The 20,990-nt window shown below is 49.3% G+C and overlaps 2 protein-coding genes across 4 annotated transcripts in view; both read right to left on the bottom strand.

The window, feature by feature from the left end:
- Positions 1-6,482, bottom strand: part of SLC39A14 (solute carrier family 39 member 14) — an 84,846-nt gene extending 78,364 nt beyond the window's left edge. For both annotated transcript variants that reach the window (XM_078613610.1, XM_078613613.1), the window contains exon 1: positions 6,171-6,482. The gene's annotated coding sequence lies outside the window, so the exon portion shown is untranslated. The remainder of the gene's footprint in view (positions 1-6,170) is intronic.
- Positions 6,483-6,621: 139 nt separating this feature from the next.
- Positions 6,622-20,990, bottom strand: part of LOC144732209 (mitochondrial intermediate peptidase-like) — a 53,840-nt gene continuing 39,471 nt past the window's right edge. The window contains exons 13-19 of one of the 2 annotated variants that reach the window (XM_078613601.1): positions 13,705-13,918; positions 13,097-13,206; positions 11,406-11,480; positions 9,825-9,944; positions 8,907-9,028; positions 8,465-8,538; positions 6,622-7,628 (exon numbers count right to left, since the gene is read on the bottom strand). In XM_078613601.1, coding sequence (XP_078469727.1) covers positions 7,531-7,628; positions 8,465-8,538; positions 8,907-9,028; positions 9,825-9,944; positions 11,406-11,480; positions 13,097-13,206; positions 13,705-13,918 — 813 coding nt within the window. In that variant the 3' untranslated portion in view covers positions 6,622-7,530. The remainder of the gene's footprint in view (positions 7,629-8,464; positions 8,539-8,906; positions 9,029-9,824; positions 9,945-11,405; positions 11,481-13,096; positions 13,207-13,704; positions 13,919-20,990) is intronic. The other variant, XM_078613602.1, reaches the window with a different exon arrangement.

A 20,990-nucleotide genomic window follows, 5' to 3' on the forward strand; every position in this document is an offset into this window, starting at 1 on the left:
GTTGCTGGCATCTGTGTCAAGCAAAAACGGTTGTGTGAAATCGGGGTAACACAAGGGGGGAGCCTGCACCAAGGCGTCACGAAGGGAGCAGAACGCAGCCTCCTCTTCCGCCCCCCAGTGAAACCGCACACCCTTAGCCGTCAAAGCGTGCAGGGGCCTGGCTATGGTGGCAAACTGCTTGACAAAACGACGGTAATAGGAGGCGAAACCAATGAAACTGCGAACCTCCGTGACCGAGGTTGGCGTTGGCCATGAGCTGACGCAGTGCGTCTTAGCAGGGTCCGTCGAGATCCCTGAACGACTCACGATATGGCCCAAATACCTGACCGATTCCCGAAGCAGAAAGCATTTAGCCGGTTTAAATTTAAGCTTAGCGGAACGCATCCTGAGGAACACCGCTCTCAGTCGCTGGAGGTGCTCCTCAAAAGTTCGACTGAAGACGATGATATCGTCGAGGTAAATCAAACAGGTATCCCATTGGAGGCCCGACAAAACCAATTCCATGAGTCTCTGGAACGTGGCGGGAGCGGAATGTAAGCCCATGGGCAACCGGTTGAATTCAAATAGGCCACCAGGTGTCCGGAAAGCGGTTTTAGGTTTAGACTCGTTATCGAGTGGCAATTGCCAAAATCCGGAAAGCAGATCGAGTGTGGAAAAAAACTGTGCTCCCGCCAAGGCATCCAGCGACTCATCCATCCTGGGGAGCGGATACGCATCCGCCATCGAGATTTTGTTTAAGCGGCGGAAATCGACACAAAACCGCAAGGACCCGTCCTGTTTTTTTTACTAGGACAATAGGAGCACCCCACGGACTAGAAGAGGGCGAAATGATATCGGCCGCCAACATATCATTAACCGCCGATTGCACATGCTCCTTCTCGGCTGGGCTGAGCCGGAAGGGATTCTGACGAATAGGGGCCGCGTCCCCTGTAGCTATGTGGTGGCGCAACAGGTCAGTGCAGCCGATATCGTACTTATGTTTGCTGAACACGTCAGCAAACTCGAGTAGCAAACCCCTCAATGCTCCCAATTGCACCTTGGACAAGTTAGCCGAACCGCCACACGAGTCCAACCACTCAGTCCCCTCATCACTTGGAGGATGCGACTCGACAGTGAAATCTGCTTGAGCCACGAGCCGTTCCTCAACGGGTAGCGGCGCGGCGTGAGCCAGCACCGTTCCCTGCGCAATTACGGCCGGCCGCGAGCCCGTATTCAAGACCATTACGAACGGCTCACTGTCCCCTCTCACCATGGTTTGAGCAACCGCTAAATCGAGGCCCCTTCTGGCCCTGTTAGACGGCCCCAACAGCACCCCCTGTGCCTCCGCACCCACCTCGAGTGGTTTCCTTAACCGAAGGGGTACCAACATTTGCGATCCCGGGGGCACCCGTACAGTGTGAGTTGCCAGCGCCTGCACCGTCGCACAAACCGTGCGTATTTTGGTAGGGCTCGTCAAGAACGCAACCCGCCGACCTGACGGAAGCTCAATGCAGGCCTGATCTATAAGAATTTTGATGGGCATTTTGGACAAAAAGTCCGTACCTAGCAAACAGGGAACGGCCAGCGATGATGATACAAAAATAGGGCCCGCCAATTTGATGTCACCAATGCAAATAGTCGCCCGAATCTGGCCGATGATCCCCAGGGATCCCCCATTCGCCGCATAAAATGGCACGTCTACTGGCAGAAGGGGTCTACTTTGGACGGGAAGAATGTTATAAATAAGGTCCGAGATGATAGTGGCCGACGCACCCGTGTCCACCAGCACCCGGACCTCAACCCCGTCAATAAACCCCGTCACCACGGACGACCCGGCCGACGCAGCCACTATCCTGTGGGCCAATTCGGACCACTCGACTGCTTGCGGGCCGTGTACGGACCCCCCTCGCCGAAGTGAACCCCCGGCACCCAGCCGCGAACCCCCCACCGCCAAGCGGCGACCCGAATGTGCCGTGTTTGTGGACCGAACGTGTGAGGTGCCGCGACTTGCCGGGTTTTGTTGGGATGACTTGTGGGCCTGGTCGTCGTCCCGACGTGGTCCTGTGGCGCGCTGACGCGGGGCCCGGCACCCGGCTGCGACGTGGCCCCGAAGGCCGCAGTTGTAGCAGACGACGAGGGACGTCGTAGGTTTCGGTTGCTCCAGCTTGCGGGATGAACGTGTGGGCGAACGACCTCCCGTTCTCCACTCCCCCGGACGCGATGCAGCGAAGGCCTGCTCCTGATCCGCAGCTGGCTGAGGTTCGGCGATCGTGGCGGCCAGTGCCGCGTTCCCCGCCCATTTGCAGACAACCCCCGGCTTGCGTTTGAGGACCTCGTACGCGTGAATGCTCGTGGCGATCGCCAGGGAGCAGATATCCATTTCGTCCGCCACATTGATGGGGACCCCCAACTCGTGGGCCAACGCCAGCAGCTGCTCCGTCACCATGGCGTCCTTCCCCTCCTTATCCATGCGGGGAAAAGCTGCGTCCGCCAAGGCGAGCAGTGCCGTGCGATAGGCGAGCGTCGTTTCTCCAGCCACCTTCCGCCGATCGTAGAACTGGTGGCGACACGTGGAGGGCGGTCCGAACACCTTCGCCATCAGGTGTAGTGCGGCCTGGAGCGTAGAGCGGGACGACCTTGCAGCAGATGTGAAGGCTGCAAGCGCGTCGTCGTCGAGCATCGCTGGCAACGCACGCAGGGCAGTGGTGTCGGACCACCCCGACATCTCCTGATGAGCGAGGAACCTTCGTTGGAAGGCTCCCCAGTCGCCCCCATCCGCCTTGAACGCCGACAGCGCGGGCAATCTTTGCTGGAGGACCCGATCGTCGTCGACGTCGGAGAGATTTTCCCGCGCTCCGCTGTAGCTGTGTAAAATGTCGGCTCGGTTGTCAGGCGCAAAATGGAGAGCTCCGGCGCGCGCTGATGACGTGGGCTGCGCTGAGCGGAGGTCTCCGGCCACGTGGTGTCCGTGTTTCCCGCCAATCGATGGCGGCCCCTCAAAAACGGCGGCAACTTCCAGACTTTTGGCGCGAAGCGCCTTTTGGCGGGATCCCTCCAACGTCGCTTTCTCCACCAACCCCGCAGCCGTTTTTTCCGCTCGCCGGAACAGAGATGTCCGCCAAGACAGCGGCGGCGGCGAGTAGCAACTCCGCCAACCGGGAGTGCGCGTCTTGGAGGCTGGTGTCGGAGGCGAGCGGAGCGTCGGCCATCACCGCGAAGTGCTGCATCGGCGGCAACTCCTCGTCCTCTCCTCCCGAGGTTGGTGTCCCCGGTACGCCGTCGTCGTCCCGACCTCGCTCGTGGGTACGGGTAGTCTTCCTCGTGTCCATACTTCTTGAAGACAGGTTTACTTCTGACGCCAGTTGTAATGTAGTAACTCGGCGGGAGACGACTTCACGGGTAACACACTCTTTATTTTACCAAACTCGTTCACAGGTGACTAACACCTACTTTGTATCTCGGGTGACAAACACCCACTTAGTATCGCGGGTGACAACCACCCACTTAGTATCTCGGGTGACAAACACCCACTTAGTATCTCGGGTGACAAACACCCACTTAGCTACCCTGGCGACTAACGCCCACTGAGCTACTCGGGTGACCAACACCCACTTAGCTACTCGGCGACTAACGCCCCTGAGCTACTCGGGACACTCCCTGCCCGGGGTATCCGTCTTGACTGTGGGTCCCCAGCCCGACCCACGTGGGCGTCGGACCCCGGGTCCCACAGTCTCGCCTCCGAGCCACACAGGGCCCCGGTCCCTACAAGGACGGCGGGACTAGGGGTCTCGGGGCACTAGGTCTTCAGCTCCGTCTTCTGGTCTTCAACTGGGTAACTCTCCCCGAGTGCTCTCGCGCGTCCCCCTTTATACCCCACCTGCGGACGTCGCTGCGAGCACCCATCCTATTCGACCAATCACTGGGCGCTGGCTACGATCCTGTTTTCCCACATCTCAGCGTGCCTCAGCACCCACGCCGCGCCGCCCCGTCATCTGTCACTCCCGGCGCGCGCGTCCACACCACGCCCACAACGCGTGCCCAACCCCGCACCTCGCGCCGCCCCGTGATCCATCACTGTCACAGTCGGCGCACGTCAACACCACCACTACACATGTGTAGTGAGTTCAACTAAGTCGCAGACGTTCCTTTTTAGAGGCAACACATTTTGTTGTAACACGTAACACAAAGGGGTAACTTGCCCAGATACAGCCTAGGGTGGTGGCCACCCAGCTAACCACTCTATACAGAGGAGTTACTGCTACGAAGGGCCGGGCCTCACTCGGGTCCCCGACCACGTGTTCGCCTCGTAAGAAGTAGAGCTTCCAGCTTGAGATGTAGAGCTTCAGCTGGTGGACGTGGAGTTTCAGCTTATAGAATGCAGCGACCCTGGTCCCTCTCAGGGAACCCGCCTTATATCCCCCCACGGGTCGGGGCCACTCCACCCCTGGCCCCGCCCGCCTTCTAGCTCCCTCTTGAGAGCTCTCCCCGGACACGTGATCACCCCCGAGTCCCCTCATCTGGGGGCCTCTCTGTGGACACTCTAGATCACGTGTCTGCAGGGTCAACCAGAGTGTCATGGCCCGAGGCAACCCTGTCTTTAGGCTGACACTCTCCCGCTCCCCCGCGTGGGAGACTGCACTGCACGCTATGTTGGTAATACACCTACCACCGGGTGTACGCGATGCCAATGCATCGCACGCCACGGCCCTTCCAGGGCCGGCAGCATACAGTGACATCCCCGATGTCACTACATCAGTACAAAACATCATCATTGATTCCCTACCAGCATCAGCCACCCAAGTGACCGTCTGAAATAACCGGTTAGCAACCATGACGTGAGAGCTTAATACCTAAGCAGAGGAGGGTTGGACAGTCATCAGTCATACAGCAGTACTGCCCAAAGCTGCATACCTTAAGAAACAGTATCCAGCCTAGAATTCCTGACACCAGCACTGGCCGAACACTGGTACCTATTTATTTGAACTATTTTAATTTTACCAGGTATGGCCCACTGAGCTGTAGAGGTTTCTTTTCTACTTGCACATTCAAGCTGGGCTGGGGCCATGCCGAGCTATCGCGGCGTGGCTCAGAAAGCAGAGGTCACTTTTCCACTGCGCAAGCCAAGCCTTGCCGACGTCACACGCTACGTGTCGCCACGTTTGAGTAGCCAAACGCAACTGGCACCCATCATCGGCCCTGCCTCTAGCACAGCTGGGCCCGGAGCCAGATCCAGATGTCGTGAGGCCAGTGCAGTGCTGCTTGGTTCCAGCTCCGCTCTGCAAATAGCCAGTGGAAAAAGACCCGTACTGTACTGGCCCTGTGCTGGCACGGGGTTTGAATGTGCAAGTGGAGTAGGAGAACAAGTGGCTGCCTTCCGTATCACAGTGCCGCGCATTGCAAGAATCACATGGGGAGATACACCTTTTAACCATGTTGCTAACGTCACCTTTAAGACGTCCAGGCCTATTGTTAACAACTTACAGAACTCACACAAATAGCCACTCTGCTCTTCCTTAGGTAAATCGTGAACGCTCTTATTGCGTCAAGAGCTGATAACAACCTCCATGATATAAAAAATGGCTGGGGGCAGAATATAGGCAATGGGGTTGGCGGTGAAAGGCAGCTGTCACCTTAGGCGGTTTACACGACGGTCGCCGTCATAGGTTTACTGCAGGAATGACTGCAGCCACACCCACAGTGGTGGGACGCACGCAAAGTCCACCTTGGGCCATGATACGCTGTGTTCACTGACAGAGCCAGTGGGGGGGGGTGGAGTGGCACGTGCCCCCCAAATGATCCAATCGAAATCCCTAATTTCGATCGGATCATTGGGGTTTATTAGTAATAAATCGGCATTTTGCGACCCCCACTGAGACTGTGTAGCATATTATTACGTGCCAGGGACTATGAGATGATAGGACAATAGTCTGAGTCCATAATTGGCAATAAGTAACGGCAAAGCAGTTATAAGTGACTCACAGAATTGTGCGCAGTTGCGTATACAGTATACGACTTCCCTGAAGGCATTCATCTTCAGCGAGCGCGATGCCAATTACACAACGCGGTTCGAATTCGACCCTCGATCGATGGCTGTGGCATCGCCGCACACGCGTCGAATAAAAAGCAAGGGACAAGTCCTTACTTACTAACTCCTATCATTTTTCATTGCTGGAGGGGTTGCCCCCCCTTACCTTAAAATCTTGGCTCCGCCATTGGCTGTGTTTGATTGTTGGGCGCTGTATTGTCTGTTGAACTTCTTTTACACCTATTGAAACACGTGCATTTATTCCGATACGTTTTAGGTAATACTACAAACGCTTTGGAAAATGTTGGACTGTGACGCTGGTACACAATGGCCTACATTTTTTTTACCGTCACAGGATCTTTGACATCCACCGTGAAGCAGACAGTGCGTGGTATTTTATGGTGAATAGACATAGTGTTTACCAGGGCGGCCTGCCTGAATCCAACCGTGAACCTCTGCACGGCAGACGACGGAGAGGAGGAAATCGCTTGGAGCAGCAGACGAACTCGGTGCAGGGGGAGCCGAGAATAACAGCAGCAGAGACAGGAAGATATGAAGGGAACTCTCATGAGCAGCAGGAGCAGAGACTATTTGGCGATGACGATGAAGAGACAGTATTCGTATACGCAGGAACTTTATAATTTAAAATGCAAAACACGTTTTTACATCCCCGCGTTACATTTGAATGTAAATGTTATGTTTACAATTCCAAGGCGTGGATACTGTGGCGGCGTGAAATGCACATGTTCACGCAACGCAAACACGTGGCTGGGTAGGCAACCTGCAGTCGCTCTACTTATGCCAATGAGCCCGTTACACAGTGGCTAGCGTGGGCCAATCAGCAACCAGGCGCTTATCTGGGAATTGCTAAAACATTTTAAAAAACTTGATTTGAAGCTTTCGTGACTGCAGGAATTACTATTTGGTTCTTTCGGTAAAGTCACGTAGAAAGAAAAGAAATTTAATAATAGAATACGACGTTTAGATTGCAACACAAGCAGTCAAAGTTCACAGTTCATTTATTAGGTATAGCCCTGTGAGCCATTCGGCTCTTGAATCGGGTGCACCCGCTGAATCGCGTGCAACCGCTGAATCAGTCATCAGGTAGAACTACATTTGAGAGAGACAAAACACAGACACAGAGACACAGAGAGAAACACACAACATAGACACAGAGAGTCTCTGTGTGTCTATGTTGTGTGTCTCTCTCTGTATCTGTGTTGTCTCTCTCTGCTTGTGTATCTGTCTGTGTGTCTCAGTGTCTGTGTTTTGTCTCTCTCTCAAATTTAGTTCTACCTGATGACTGCTTGTGTTGCAATCGAAACGTCGTATTCTATTATTTAATTTACTTTCTTTCTACGCGACTTTACCGAAAGACCCAAAGAGCATTAAAAAAAATTCAACCCTAAGTGATTAAATTAATTCAGGTTTTCAATTAACCAAAAGATAAATAATCCCAGGGGTCCCTAATTTTGTTAAAGTCTTACAAAGACACCGATGAAATGATTCAGGAGGAACCTAATATTTTATTCCGAGTCCATGATAAATGCCTCAAAGTCGTGGTCCAGGTCACCGCTCAAAGCGTCGACAAAGTCGTCGACAGTCGGCCTCTTCTGCAGCATCCCTGCAACAACAGCGCCCACGTTATACTCGAGGGCACGGACACGGCGCTCACAGCTACCACGAAGCTGCTCGCCGATTTAATTTTGCATCACAAAGCATTTGCGAGGCGAAGCGCAAACTGCGCGAGTTAGCCTTGGGTGGGCCCGATGCGTTGTGTTATTTGGGCAGCGGCAGCGCCTCAATAGATTTGCAGGATTGGCGAAACTCCGCTGCTTTGCAACGCAAGCACAGGAATCACGCTCGTTTCGCGAGAGTCGAGGAAGAGGACTTGGTGAGAAGGCGTTTCAGTATTGGGCCTATGCTCGAGGCCAGCTTGTGACCACAAACGGCTCGCGACTGCGAGCGAGCAAGACAAGAGCAGACCCGCCCATCGCACAGCCAAGCGACTCGTCTGGAGCGTGACAAGACGACGATGAGCAGTGAAATATTAATTATTATTGTTATTATTATGCGAGCCACCTGTGGTTGCTTGTTTACCCAGAAAAGCCTCACCAAGTCTCAACTCATTTTTAGGAGGGTCCTGCCAAGTTTTCGCAGTACGGTGGGCGATGATTGCCGCTGTGTATAATCCCAATTGAGTATCACGCGGTGCGATAAAATAAATTTGGCCAACGAGCGGCAAGCGCGCCGGACCACATCACTGCCTGGTGACGAATATTACCAGCCGATTTTATGAATAGGTGTGATCGCATCTAGAGCATAGACTGGTTGAGCATGCGCGACTGCTGTTACATCCAATAGGCTTTGCTAGAGTAGCGAGTATTTAACTTGCAAGTGACGAGGTAGGCGAGTGCTAATGATCGTCACTGTGTGATGGCAAATAGTGAAGGCCAGTACCTTCTACCATCAGTATCGGCTCTTTCCCTCCTCCATGCGCCAACATCTCGTTGCGATATCGGTCCCCGACAGCTCTGAACGAGGACACACACAGGCATAACGAAGTTGCGGGTCACGTCAGGAAGTTAAGCCAACATTCCCCTGTCATCAGTCAATGAAACATGTTAACACAAAACACTTTTCCGTACTAGATTCTGCGTTAAAGCTTTTTCCCATCAGCCACTCACTATGCAATGATACAGCGACATGCCGCGGGGTGGTGAATAACTGTTGGTTTAAAATACATTTTATGTCCTCAACATTAAAACTGACAAACGATTTCAGGAAAAGGTTAAATGTACAGTATATATTAATGTGAGTTAAATGATATGTGAACTGGTCCTGGGACCTCTGTGGTACTGGGCTCTGCATCACCAACTATCTGTTAAGAGCTGCACTGTACCTGTCGAAGGGATCTCGGTTAAAGCACTGCTTCCACAGCATGCTGGCCACAGCGCGAGACAGCAGGTATGAATAGTACTTGGCTCCGTAGCCCACCAGGTGGCTAAACCTCAGCTGCCAAGCCTGCGTGAACACCACCCAATCACCACATGTGTACCCGATTACCACACATGGGTCATTGTCATACCCAACCAATCGCCACATGCGGCCAATTGCCGTACTCGTACCCAATCACCACATGCGACCAACTGCCGCACGAGTACCCAATCTCCGCACGCGTACCCAATTGCCGCATCCGTACCCAATCGCCACACGCGACCAATCGCTGCACGTGTACCAAAACAACGCACACGGTCAATCACCACACGTGACCAATCGCCACGCACCATACGGCAAAGGAATGGGATCCTTCTTGAGTTCACTGCGTGGTGAAGTATGGCTTTTTCAGGCAGTACGTCAGCTCGGGGGTTTTTGGGTGGCGTTATCAAAAGTTGGTTCACGCTATCACTGACACGGCACTTTTCTTCCAAGGGCCATTCCCATACACTCTGCCACACACAAAGAATGGTGGAACAAGACAACTCCTCTGGTCCAAGTCAACGTGGGGGCACAATACAGAACCCGGGAAGTTCCAGTCAACTGCTTAAACAAGACACGCGGTGAACGATCACAAACCGGACATGACAGTGTAGATTCGCTTGGTCCACCATATAGTGTAATCCATGGAAATATCCTCAGTCCGTACCGATACCAAGGGTGGCTGTGCAACTCACGCACAGACGCGCGCACATTGGCTAAAGCATGGCAGCACCTAATTAGCAACTCTGCTGGGTCTAAAGCTGAATAGCCAAGGGTGCATCAATCTGACATTGCCGATTCGCGATTCCCTGCTCCGGTCACTGTGCGCACACACACACACCGTGTTGGGGACGTAGGGCAGGCCGTAGTATTTGCTATGGGTCTCCCTCAGGGTCTCGGTGGTGGACTTGTTGAGAGGGTGTTCACCATGGTAGAGCTGGTCCAGCATGGAGTAAAAAACCTGCGAGACACAAGAGTTGAACCCGCGACCCTCGTAAATGACGCGACCTCGTTACATCCATTTGGCGTTCTCTAACACAGCTATAGTCACAAACCGAACAGCCTTCGCTTCATAGTCATCCGAACAAGAATACACCACATAAACGTTTAACTTCACTGACATAAGATAATAACATTTTTACTTGTAAAATTAATTTTAATTATGAAATTAACTTTAACGGATGATGCTCGCTCATGAGACAGATTTTAAGCAGGCTAAAAGCTGCTTAAAATGTTTGTTTGCATGTTTTGCCACAAGTATGTCTGGTTAATGCAGATTTGGTGTTTGAACATCTTAACACCTTTATTATTTCCAGAAAGGGTCAAACCTATTCTTATTTTTTTTATAATTTTTGAAACTGGCAAAAAGGTCCCATAGATAGGATAAAAGTGGTCACTTTTATTGCAATAAACGATCCAACAAAACGACGCCACGAGCCAGGGAGACGCCACCATCAGCGGCATCACTAGGACGCTCACCAGGACCGTGCCCTCTTCCTCGCAAGTGCCTGGGCACAAGCGTGTGGGCCCCGCCCCCTAGGGCAACGCGGCTTGCATAGCAGCCACAAGCATCGGGAAAGTTTGTCCTTTATGCCAAATCGGCACGAAACAGTCCTAAATTTCTCTTCTTGGTTCTTTCGGTAAAGTCCCGTAGAATGAAATAATAAAAATAAAACATAATAAAATAATTCTCACGACGTTTCGGCCACAACGCAAGCAGCAGTCCTCAAGTGGAGAACAGGTCTGTCGAGGAGACAGAGTCTGACAGACCTGTTCTCCACCTGAGGACGGCTGCTTGCGTTGTGGCCGAAACGTCGTGAGAATTATTTTATGATGTTTTATTTTTATTATTTCCATTCTACGTGACTTTACCGAAAGAACTAAGAAGATGAATCCCTGCAGTCACGAAAGCTTTAAATCGAAATTTAGTCCTAAATTTTTTACCACAGTTTTACGAACTCTACTTAGTTCAATATAAATTAATAAAATTATAAAGGTTGTTGCAAAAAACATGAATGCTAATTTGTGTTCAATAATAGTCCCTGGTTACTGCATATGCCAAATCATAAAATAAATATTGGTAACTTTGTAATGCGCATGACATCAGACTTGCAATCACTTATACAGATATCTTCCTCTAAACTTTCCAGATGCATGTATATTTGACACATTTCACACCTCCGATTAGCACTGTTGGCTACATAAGGTGCAAAAGAAGTTCAACATACATACATTCCAAAACTTTTTAAAATGTATGTCATTGGTTTTTACTCAGCCATGAATTGGTCGAAAATTTTTTTAATTGAAAAGGGGGAAAAAAACTTTTTGCGCAGCAATAATGTCTAAAACGTCAAACAGCGCTAATAGCTCCGTCATTAAACGTTCTGGCCGTGAGCCACCGCACACCTCCCCTTTGCCTCACCTGAAGCTGTAAATCCGACGACGCGCACACTTTCTTCGACTCGCACAGACGCGTGACCATGCTCTTTGACAGCGGCTGGAAAAGCAACAAATTAGGGTAAAAAAAACTGTGGTGGCTTCACAGAAGAGAACCGTGATATGATTCTACACCATCAAGCATTTGCAGAAATCCTCAAGGCCGCTGGGTCACCGATACGAAAACGTGATACCCTAGTTCACTGCGCATTTATTTATCTTGTATAGCTCGAGGCCACCGAGCTCAGCAGCCACTGAGGATTCCGCAGGGCGACTTAAACAGCAGAAAAACCGCACTTGCGCGCTCGCGACAGCATTTACACCACGGCTTCTGTCCAACGCTCTCCCCAGGACACCTGACAATATAATAATTATATTTGTAAGGCACATTTCATCTCTAGACCCCAATGTGCCCCATGTATGGAAAGCAGGAAATAAACAAAACTAGGTTAAATGCCCAGAACCATTTGAAAGAGGCGAGTTTTAAAGACAGACTTAAATAGCTCTAACGAATGATTGTCTTATTACCAAAGGCAAAGCGTTCCATAATACTGGGAGCTGCACTGGCAAAAGCCCAATCACCCCAGGAACATAGCCTTGACCTCGGAGTACTTAGAAGAATGCCATTCAAAGATCTCAGGGACATCGTTGGAGCTTAAGAATGGCTCAGTTCCTACACATATTGTGGAGCTAACCCATTGAGAGCAGAATCTTATAATCCACTCGATACTTAACTGGTAAACAATGCAAAGTCAAGAGGGCAGGTGTGATGTGCTTGCGACACGGTGTATACCTAGCAGCTGCATTCTGAATAAGCTGGAGTCTACCCAGCACCTTACTTGGAATCCTGAACACTAATGCGTTGCTATAATCAAGTTTGGGAGAACACAAAAGCATGAGCCAGTCTCTCTCAGTCATTATGTGACAGGAATCGATGCAGCCCGGCAATATGTGTAAGGTGAAATAACAAAGTTCTAACCGCCTCAAAGGACAGGGGCTGGTCAAATTCATCACCAAAATTTCTGATCTCCTGTCATGACCATCTATTAACAAATATGAACTGATTTTAGATAAATGCAGAGGGGAGCTAATTAAATACAGCCTCAGTTTTGTTCGCATTTAGTAAAATACAATTTTGCTGCCACCAAGGTTTTACGAATTTTTATGATGCAGACAGTGCAGAAGCTGCCATCACACTTGGGAGGGTGATACATCGATATTAACAGTATGGGCTGGGCACGAGGTCTCCAGTCCAATGCCAGGTGCTCAAATTACTGAAATGTTGGTAAAGGCAAAGGACAAAGGATTGCCGTATGGGTGTGAATAATTTCCAGATCTCCCCCTCACCGGCCAGATTACCGGGGCTTCTTATGAAAATAGAAACCTAATGGGGTCGGCTCATTCAATGAGTAGTCAAGAGAACGATGCCAGGTCTCGGTCAAACACAGGAAGTCAAGACGGTGACACGAGATTATGAATTACACGGAAACCACTAACCACCGATTCATCTTCCCATAAGCTGTGTCCAATTTGAAAGCCGAGAGCTGCGTTTTGAGGGCAGATAACGCGAGAAACACAAGGCCGTGTCTGAAGTTGCGAGAAAAGAGAGGGTTCTGCACAACAGAGGCATTGCTGAGCCATGCAAGCCGTCTCTGCACAATGGTTTCAGGTACTAACCTGGCCCGTTTGGTAATGCCTGGCGAACTGAGACACCACGCGGTAGTCACTGGCAAAATACTCCATGAGAATGGACGGAACTTCTGCAAAGTCTGTAGGACACCTTGTGCCTGTTAAATACACGCGGGGCAACAAACGTTCAGTTTTACTTCTGTTCATTGTTGACGACACGACAGATTTGTCTCGTCAGTTCAGTGACAAAACTGCACAGCAAAGTCTCAAAAGTTTAAGGAAAACAGACTTCATCATAAAAAATGCATTAACATGACCCAGGATAATAATTAAAGTATACATTTGGAGACCCAGGTCACTCTTCCAAATGACACTATCCTATTTTCTTGAGTTCCCACCTGGCTAAACAAATTAACCTGAACTTGAGTGCTTTCATAGGCCAAGGCAAGCACTGTTGATTTCAATGTAGTATAGCGAGCCACTCGTTCACTCTGCTGGGGCTGCGTCACTGGGACCAATCGGCAAAACAGCAGGACACCGACAACTCTGCTCACTGAATAATATTTTGTGATCGAGATCAAGAAAGAGAAACGCATGGCTCGTTTAGAGGAACCGCATTTACGGGGAGTGATGAGGTGGGGAGCGAGCGTCACTACCGGTGACGTGCTGGTAGCGAGTGCGCCCCAGCATAGAGTGCATGGCGTGGCCCATCTCGTGGAAGAGGTTCTCCATGGAGCCCGGGGAGAGCAGCGTCGGGGCGCCGCCGCTGCCCTGCGCGAGGCTCGGCAGGCTCAGCATCAGCACCACCACGGGTAGCTGATAACCGCCCTCCTCTAGCTGGCGCCCCCCGCGGATCGTGAAGTGGCAGTCCTAGCACGACACACGGGACGGCATGTGATGACACACACAGAGTTCTAAACAACGTTGCCGAGTGCAACACAAGGGCCCGAACCGTCAAGCGATCAGTAACAAACAGCACAATCGAGGTTTTTAATAGCTACAAGATTACAAGATATTTGAAAAAGAGAAGATGATGGGAGGGAATTCCAAAGTAGAGTGGTATAAGGGAAGAAGCAGAAAGAGAAGCGTTCTGACCTGCAGTGTTGTGAGTGGGTCAGTGCGTGAGTGATTGGGCGAGTGTTATGTTGTGGTTGAAACGAAACAGTCTGGTAGATCGAGTCATTAACACGGGTGAAGGAATCGAGTGAAATTCACGGGAACAGTAACCATGGAAGTACCAATAGAAGCGTAAAAAGGAGGCGACTGACCGCTGGTGAGTGCCTGGAGTGAATCTGTGAGCGCTGGATTATCAGTCAACCTGACTGCTTTATGACCATCATGCAGAATCAAATCAATTCTTGAGCACCTTTGGTATTCAGTGCAAACTCATGAAAATTGCGCACCTCATGAATGGTGCTGCCCCCGTCGTCGCTCCGTGATACAGTGAGGGAAAAAAGTATTTGATCCCCTGCTGATTTTGTATGTTTGCCCACTGACAAAAAAATGATCAGTCTATAATTTTAATGGTAGGTTTATTTGAACAGTGAGAGACAGAATAACAACAACAAAATCCAGAAAAACGCATGTCAAAAATGTTATAAATTGATTTGCATTTTAAATGAGAGAAATAAGTATTTGACCCCTCTGTGATTGCCAACAAAACCCTTGTTGGCAATCACAGAGGTCAGACGTTTCTTGTAGTTGGCCACCAGGTTTGCACACATCTCAGGAGGGATTTTGTCCCACTCTTTGCAGATCTTCTCCAAGTCATTAAGGTTTCGAGGCTGATGTTTGGCAACTCGAACCTTCAGCTCCCTCCACAGATTTTCTATGGGATTAAGGTCTGGAGACTGGCTAGGCCACTCCAGGACCTTAATGTGCTTCTTCTTGAGCCACTCCTTTGTTGCCTTGGCCGTGTGTTTTGGGTCATTGTCATGCTGGAATACCCATCCACGACCCATTTTCAATGCCCTGGCTGAGGGAAGGAGGTTCTCACCCAAGATTTGACGGTACATGGCCCCGTCCATCGTCCCTTTGATCCGGTGAAGTTGTCCTGTCCCCTTAGCAGAAAAACACCCCCAAAGCATAATGTTTCCACCTCCATGTTTGACGGTGGGGATGGTGTTCTTGGGGTCATAGGCAGCATTCCTCCTCCTCCAAACACGGCGAGTTGAGTTGATGCCAAAGAGCTCCATTTTGGTCTCATCTGACCACAACACTTTCACCCAGTTGTACTCTGAATCATTCAGATGTTCATTGGCAAACTTCAGACGGGCATGTATATGTGCTTTCTTGAGCAGGGGGACCTTGCGGGCGCTGCAGGATTTCAGTCCTTCACGGCATAGTGTGTTACCAACTGTTTTCTTGGTGACTATGGTCTCAGCTGCCTTGAGATCATTGACAAGACCCTCCCGTGTAGTTCTGGGCTGATTCCTCACCGTTCTCATGATCATTGCAACTCCACGAGGTGAGATCTTGCATGGAGCCCCAGGCCGAGGGAGATTGACAGTTCTTGTGTTTCTTCCATTTGCGAATAATCACACCAACTGTTGTCACCTTCTCACCAAGCTGCTTGGCGATGGTCTTGTAGCCCATTCCAGCCTTGTGTAGGTCTACAATCTTGTCCCTGACATCCTTGGAGAGCTATTTGGTCTTGGCTATGGTGGAGAGTTTGGAATCTGATTGATTGATTGCTTCTGTGAACAGGTGTCTTTTATACAGGTAACGAGCTGAGATTAGGAGCACTCCCTTTAAGAGTGTGCTCCTAATCTCAGCTCGTTACCTGTATAAAAGACACCTGGGAGCCAGAAATCTTTCTGATTGATAGGAGGTCAAATACTTATTTCCCTCATTAAAATGCAAATCAATTTATAACATTTTTGACATGCGTTTTTCTGGATTTTGTTGTTGTTATTCTGTCTCTCACTGTTCAAATAAACCTACCATTAAAATTATAGACTGATCATTTCTTTGTCAGTGGGCAAAAATTCAAAATCAGCAGGGGATCAAATACTTTTTTCCCTCACTGTATGTGGTTCAAACAAATTACTGGAGACACTGGTACTATATGACAGAAAAAGCTATTTATTGAATGCTGCTGCAAGAGGCCACATGTTTGGCGCAACGGTCCTTCGCAAACTACGTACGATGATTTTGGTATTCATGCAATACTTAAAGTGCAAGACCACCCCGAAGACGGGCGCAGAGTTTTACTTGATCTGCAGTGGTTTTACAAAAGGGGGCCTTGTTGCAGTCTTCTGTGTCTTCAGACCGTGACGCCAACACAAAGTAGCCAGACAAATTGCTGTACACATACTGTGCATCACAATGCGGTGTGCACACTTACTCTGGGCATTTTGATTTGGGAAGTGAAGCGCATGAACAATCTATGGGTAGTAGCATCGGCAGTGAGGATGAAGCTTTGCATAAGGATAGAACAAATGGAATTTTGTGCATTCTGATGTCCATAACTTGGCCATTAAGCGTTATGAAACTAAACTATTTTTTTTACTTTACTAGTGTAATGAGATAGTGACATCTTCCATAGGCCTTTGTGTCTCGAGAGACAATTCTTTTGCGCCTTACTAGGTCAGCTGTAGGTTTTGCAGCGCCTAGAATGACTGAGTAGGCCAATCCTTGAGTGGTTGAGTGGCAGCTCCAGAGGTATGTATTGCTTTTTCTTTACGTTGCTCCCTCTTGGTCTGCCAAGCAGTGTGTATTTTCTCCTAGCCTCTCCTTGAGGCCTGTTTTCACAGCCTGCTGCAAGCCGAGTCGGTCGCCGGCAGTTTTCTCCCAGTCATTTGGGTTGTTGTCGCAGCTCTTCATGTCCCGTTTACAGACATCTTTGAAGCGCAGGACTGGGCGACCAGTGACCCGTGTGCCTGATGCCAGCTCGCCGTACAAGACATCCTTGGGTATTCTGCCATCCTGCATGCGGCGCATGTGTCCAAGCCATCTCAGGCGCCTATGACTGAGTAGAGAGTACATGCTGGGAATGTTGGCCAAGTTGAGGACTGTGGTGTTTGGAATGCAATCTTGCCATCTGATACCGAGGATGCGCCGGAGAAATCGGAGGTGGAATGTGTTTAGTCGATGTTCTTGATGGGCGTATGTTGTCCAGGACTCAGACCCATAGAGGAGGGTGCTAAGGACGCAGGCCCGATACACCTGTACTTTGATGTTGAGCGTTAGAGATTTGTTCTTCCACACTCTTTTGGTCAACCTGAACATAGCTGTGGACGCCTTCCCAATGCGCTTGTCAATCTCTGTGACAAGGGACAAACTGCAGGTGATGGCGGAACCCAAGTAGGTGAAGTCCTCAACGACTTCCAGGGTGTAGCTGCCAATGTTTATGGAAGGGGTGTCTCTGACATCCTGGCTCATGACAATGGTCTTTTTCAGACTGATTGTCAGGCCAAAGTTGTTGCAGGCATTGGCAAGGTGGTCGATGAGTGTCTGCAGACCTTGTTTTGTGTGAGCTGTCAACGCGGCATCATCAGCGAATAGGGGTTCTCTGATGAGGACTTTGCAGACTTTGGTTTTGGATCTGAGACGGCCAAGATTGAAGAGTTTGCCATCAGATCTTGTATGGAGAAAGACTCCCTCTTCTGCTGTCCCAAAGGCATGTTTGAGCATAAGTGAGAAAAAGATGCCAAACAGTGTTGGGGCAAGCACGCACCCCTGCTTTACACCGCTGAGTATGGGAAATTCCTCTGAGGTGGTGCCACTGTGCTGTATTGTTCCTTTCATGTTGTCATGGAAAGAGGAGATGACTGCCAGCAGCTTCGGTGGGCAGCCGATCACTTTGAGGAGTTTGAAGAGGCCTCCCCTACTGATGAGGTCAAAGGCTTTTGTAAGATCAATGAATGCCAAGTACAGGGGCATTCTCTGTTCTCGACATTTCTCCTGTAGCTGACGCAAGGAGAAGAGCATGTCAATTGTGGACCTTCCTGCTCTGAAGCCACATTGAGCCTCAGGATACATCCTCTCAGCTAGTATCTGTAACCTGCTGAGGACCACACGGGCAAAGGTTTTCCCCACGATTCTCAGCAGGGAGATGCCACGGTAGTTATTGCAGTCCTCACGGTCACTCTTGTTTTTATATAGGGTGATGATGTTGGAGTCTCTCATGTCTTGAGGCATTGCTCCTTCTTCCCAGCACTGGCAGATAAGTTCATGGAGTTTTGTGAGGACAGCGGGTTTCGCACATTTCAGTACCTCAGGTGTGATGCCGTCCTGTCCCGAGGACTTGCCGCTGGCTAGTGAGTTGATGGCGTTGTCAAGTTCCTTCAAGGTTGGAACATTGTCCAGTTCGATAATTGATTCTTTACCCTTTTATCTGGCAACAAAACTGACACCTTTTTACAAGGAGTCGTGTTTGAATAGACCGCAATACCTGCAGTCATAATACAAACAAAAGAACATAACTCTGATAATGTGCACTGTCCTTGAAGTTGATTGGTCCACACCCGAGACAGCTTTCCTTAGAGCCTAGTCTCACATGGGTTGGACCAGATGACGCCAAAAGGCGCACAACTCAACGACAATGCACCATCAGAGTATGAGAGCTCGGGGCAAGCATCTACACTATGGGAACCTCATTTGCCAGTAAAAATATGATAATTGATTCTTTACCCTTCTATCTGGCAACAAAACTGACACCTTTTTACAAGGAGTCGTGTTTGAATAGACCGCAATACCTGCAGTCATAATACAAACAAAAGAACATAACTCTGATAATGTGCACTGTCCTTGAAGTTGATTGGTCCACACCCGAGACAGCTTTCCTTAGAGCCTAGTCTCACATGGGTTGGACCAGATGACGCCAAAAGGCGCACAACTCAACGACAATGCACCATCAGAGTATGAGAGCTCGGGGCAAGCATCTACACTATGGGAACCTCATTTGCCAGTAAAAATATGATAATTGATTCTTTACCCTTCTATCTGGCAACAAAACTGACACCTTTTTACAAGGAGTCGTGTTTGAATAGACCGCAATACCTGCAGTCATAATACAAACAAAAGAACATAACTCTGATAATGTGCACTGTCCTTGAAGTTGATTGGTCCACACCCGAGACAGCTTTCCTTAGAGCCTAGTCTCACATGGGTTGGACCAGATGACGCCAAAAGGCGCACAACTCAACGACAATGCACCATCAGAGTATGAGAGCTCGGGGCAAGCATCTACACTATGGGAACCTCATTTGCCAGTAAAAATATGATAATTGATTCTTTACCCTTCTATCTGGCAACAAAACTGACACCTTTTTACAAGGAGTCGTGTTTGAATAGACCGCAATACCTGCAGTCATAATACAAACAAAAGAACATAACTCTGATAATGTGCACTGTCCTTGAAGTTGATTGGTCCACACCCGAGACAGCTTTCCTTAGAGCCTAGTCTCACATGGGTTGGACCAGATGACGCCAAAAGGCGCACAACTCAACGACAATGCACCATCAGAGTATGAGAGCTCGGGGCAAGCATCTACACTATGGGAACCTCATTTGCCAGTAAAAATATGAGTTGTGCGCCTTTTGGCGTCATCTGGTCCAACCCATGTGAGACTAGGCTCTAAGGAAAGCTGTCTCGGGTGTGGACCAATCAACTTCAAGGACAGTGCACATTATCAGAGTTATGTTCTTTTGTTTGTATTATGACTGCAGGTATTGCGGTCTATTCAAACACGACTCCTTGTAAAAAGGTGTCAGTTTTGTTGCCAGATAGAAGGGTAAAGAATCAATTATCATATTTTTACTGGCAAATGAGGTTCCCATAGTGTAGATGCTTGCCCCGAGCTCTCATACTCTGATGGTGCATTGTCGTTGAGTTGTGCGCCTTTTGGCGTCATCTGGTCCAACCCATGTGAGACTAGGCTCTAAGGAAAGCTGTCTCGGGTGTGGACCAATCAACTTCAAGGACAGTGCACATTATCAGAGTTATGTTCTTTTGTTTGTATTATGACTGCAGGTATTGCGGTCTATTCAAACACGACTCCTTGTAAAAAGGTGTCAGTTTTGTTGCCAGATAGAAGGGTAAAGAATCAATTATCATATTTTTACTGGCAAATGAGGTTCCCATAGTGTAGATGCTTGCCCCGAGCTCTCATACTCTGATGGTGCATTGTCGTTGAGTTGTGCGCCTTTTGGCGTCATCTGGTCCAACCCATGTGAGACTAGGCTCTAAGGAAAGCTGTCTCGGGTGTGGACCAATCAACTTCAAGGACAGTGCACATTATCAGAGTTATGTTCTTTTGTTTGTATTATGACTGCAGGTATTGCGGTCTATTCAAACACGACTCCTTGTAAAAAGGTGTCAGTTTTGTTGCCAGATAGAAGGGTAAAGAATCAATTATCATATTTTTACTGGCAAATGAGGTTCCCATAGTGTAGATGCTTGCCCCGAGCTCTCATACTCTGATGGTGCATTGTCGTTGAGTTGTGCGCCTTTTGGCGTCATCTGGTCCAACCCATGTGAGACTAGGCTCTAAGGAAAGCTGTCTCGGGTGTGGACCAATCAACTTCAAGGACAGTGCACATTATCAGAGTTATGTTCTTTTGTTTGTATTATGACTGCAGGTATTGCGGTCTATTCAAACACGACTCCTTGTAAAAAGGTGTCAGTTTTGTTGCCAGATAGAAGGGTAAAGAATCAATTATCATATTTTTACTGGCAAATGAGGTTCCCATAGTGTAGATGCTTGCCCCGAGCTCTCATACTCTGATGGTGCATTGTCGTTGAGTTGTGCGCCTTTTGGCGTCATCTGGTCCAACCCATGTGAGACTAGGCTCTAAGGAAAGCTGTCTCGGGTGTGGACCAATCAACTTCAAGGACAGTGCACATTATCAGAGTTATGTTCTTTTGTTTGTATTATGACTGCAGGTATTGCGGTCTATTCAAACACGACTCCTTGTAAAAAGGTGTCAGTTTTGTTGC

This window comes from Lampetra planeri, chromosome 41, assembly GCF_965212315.1.
Source record: "Lampetra planeri chromosome 41, kcLamPlan1.2.h2, whole genome shotgun sequence".
Classification (NCBI taxonomy): domain Eukaryota; kingdom Metazoa; phylum Chordata; class Hyperoartia; order Petromyzontiformes; family Petromyzontidae; genus Lampetra; species Lampetra planeri.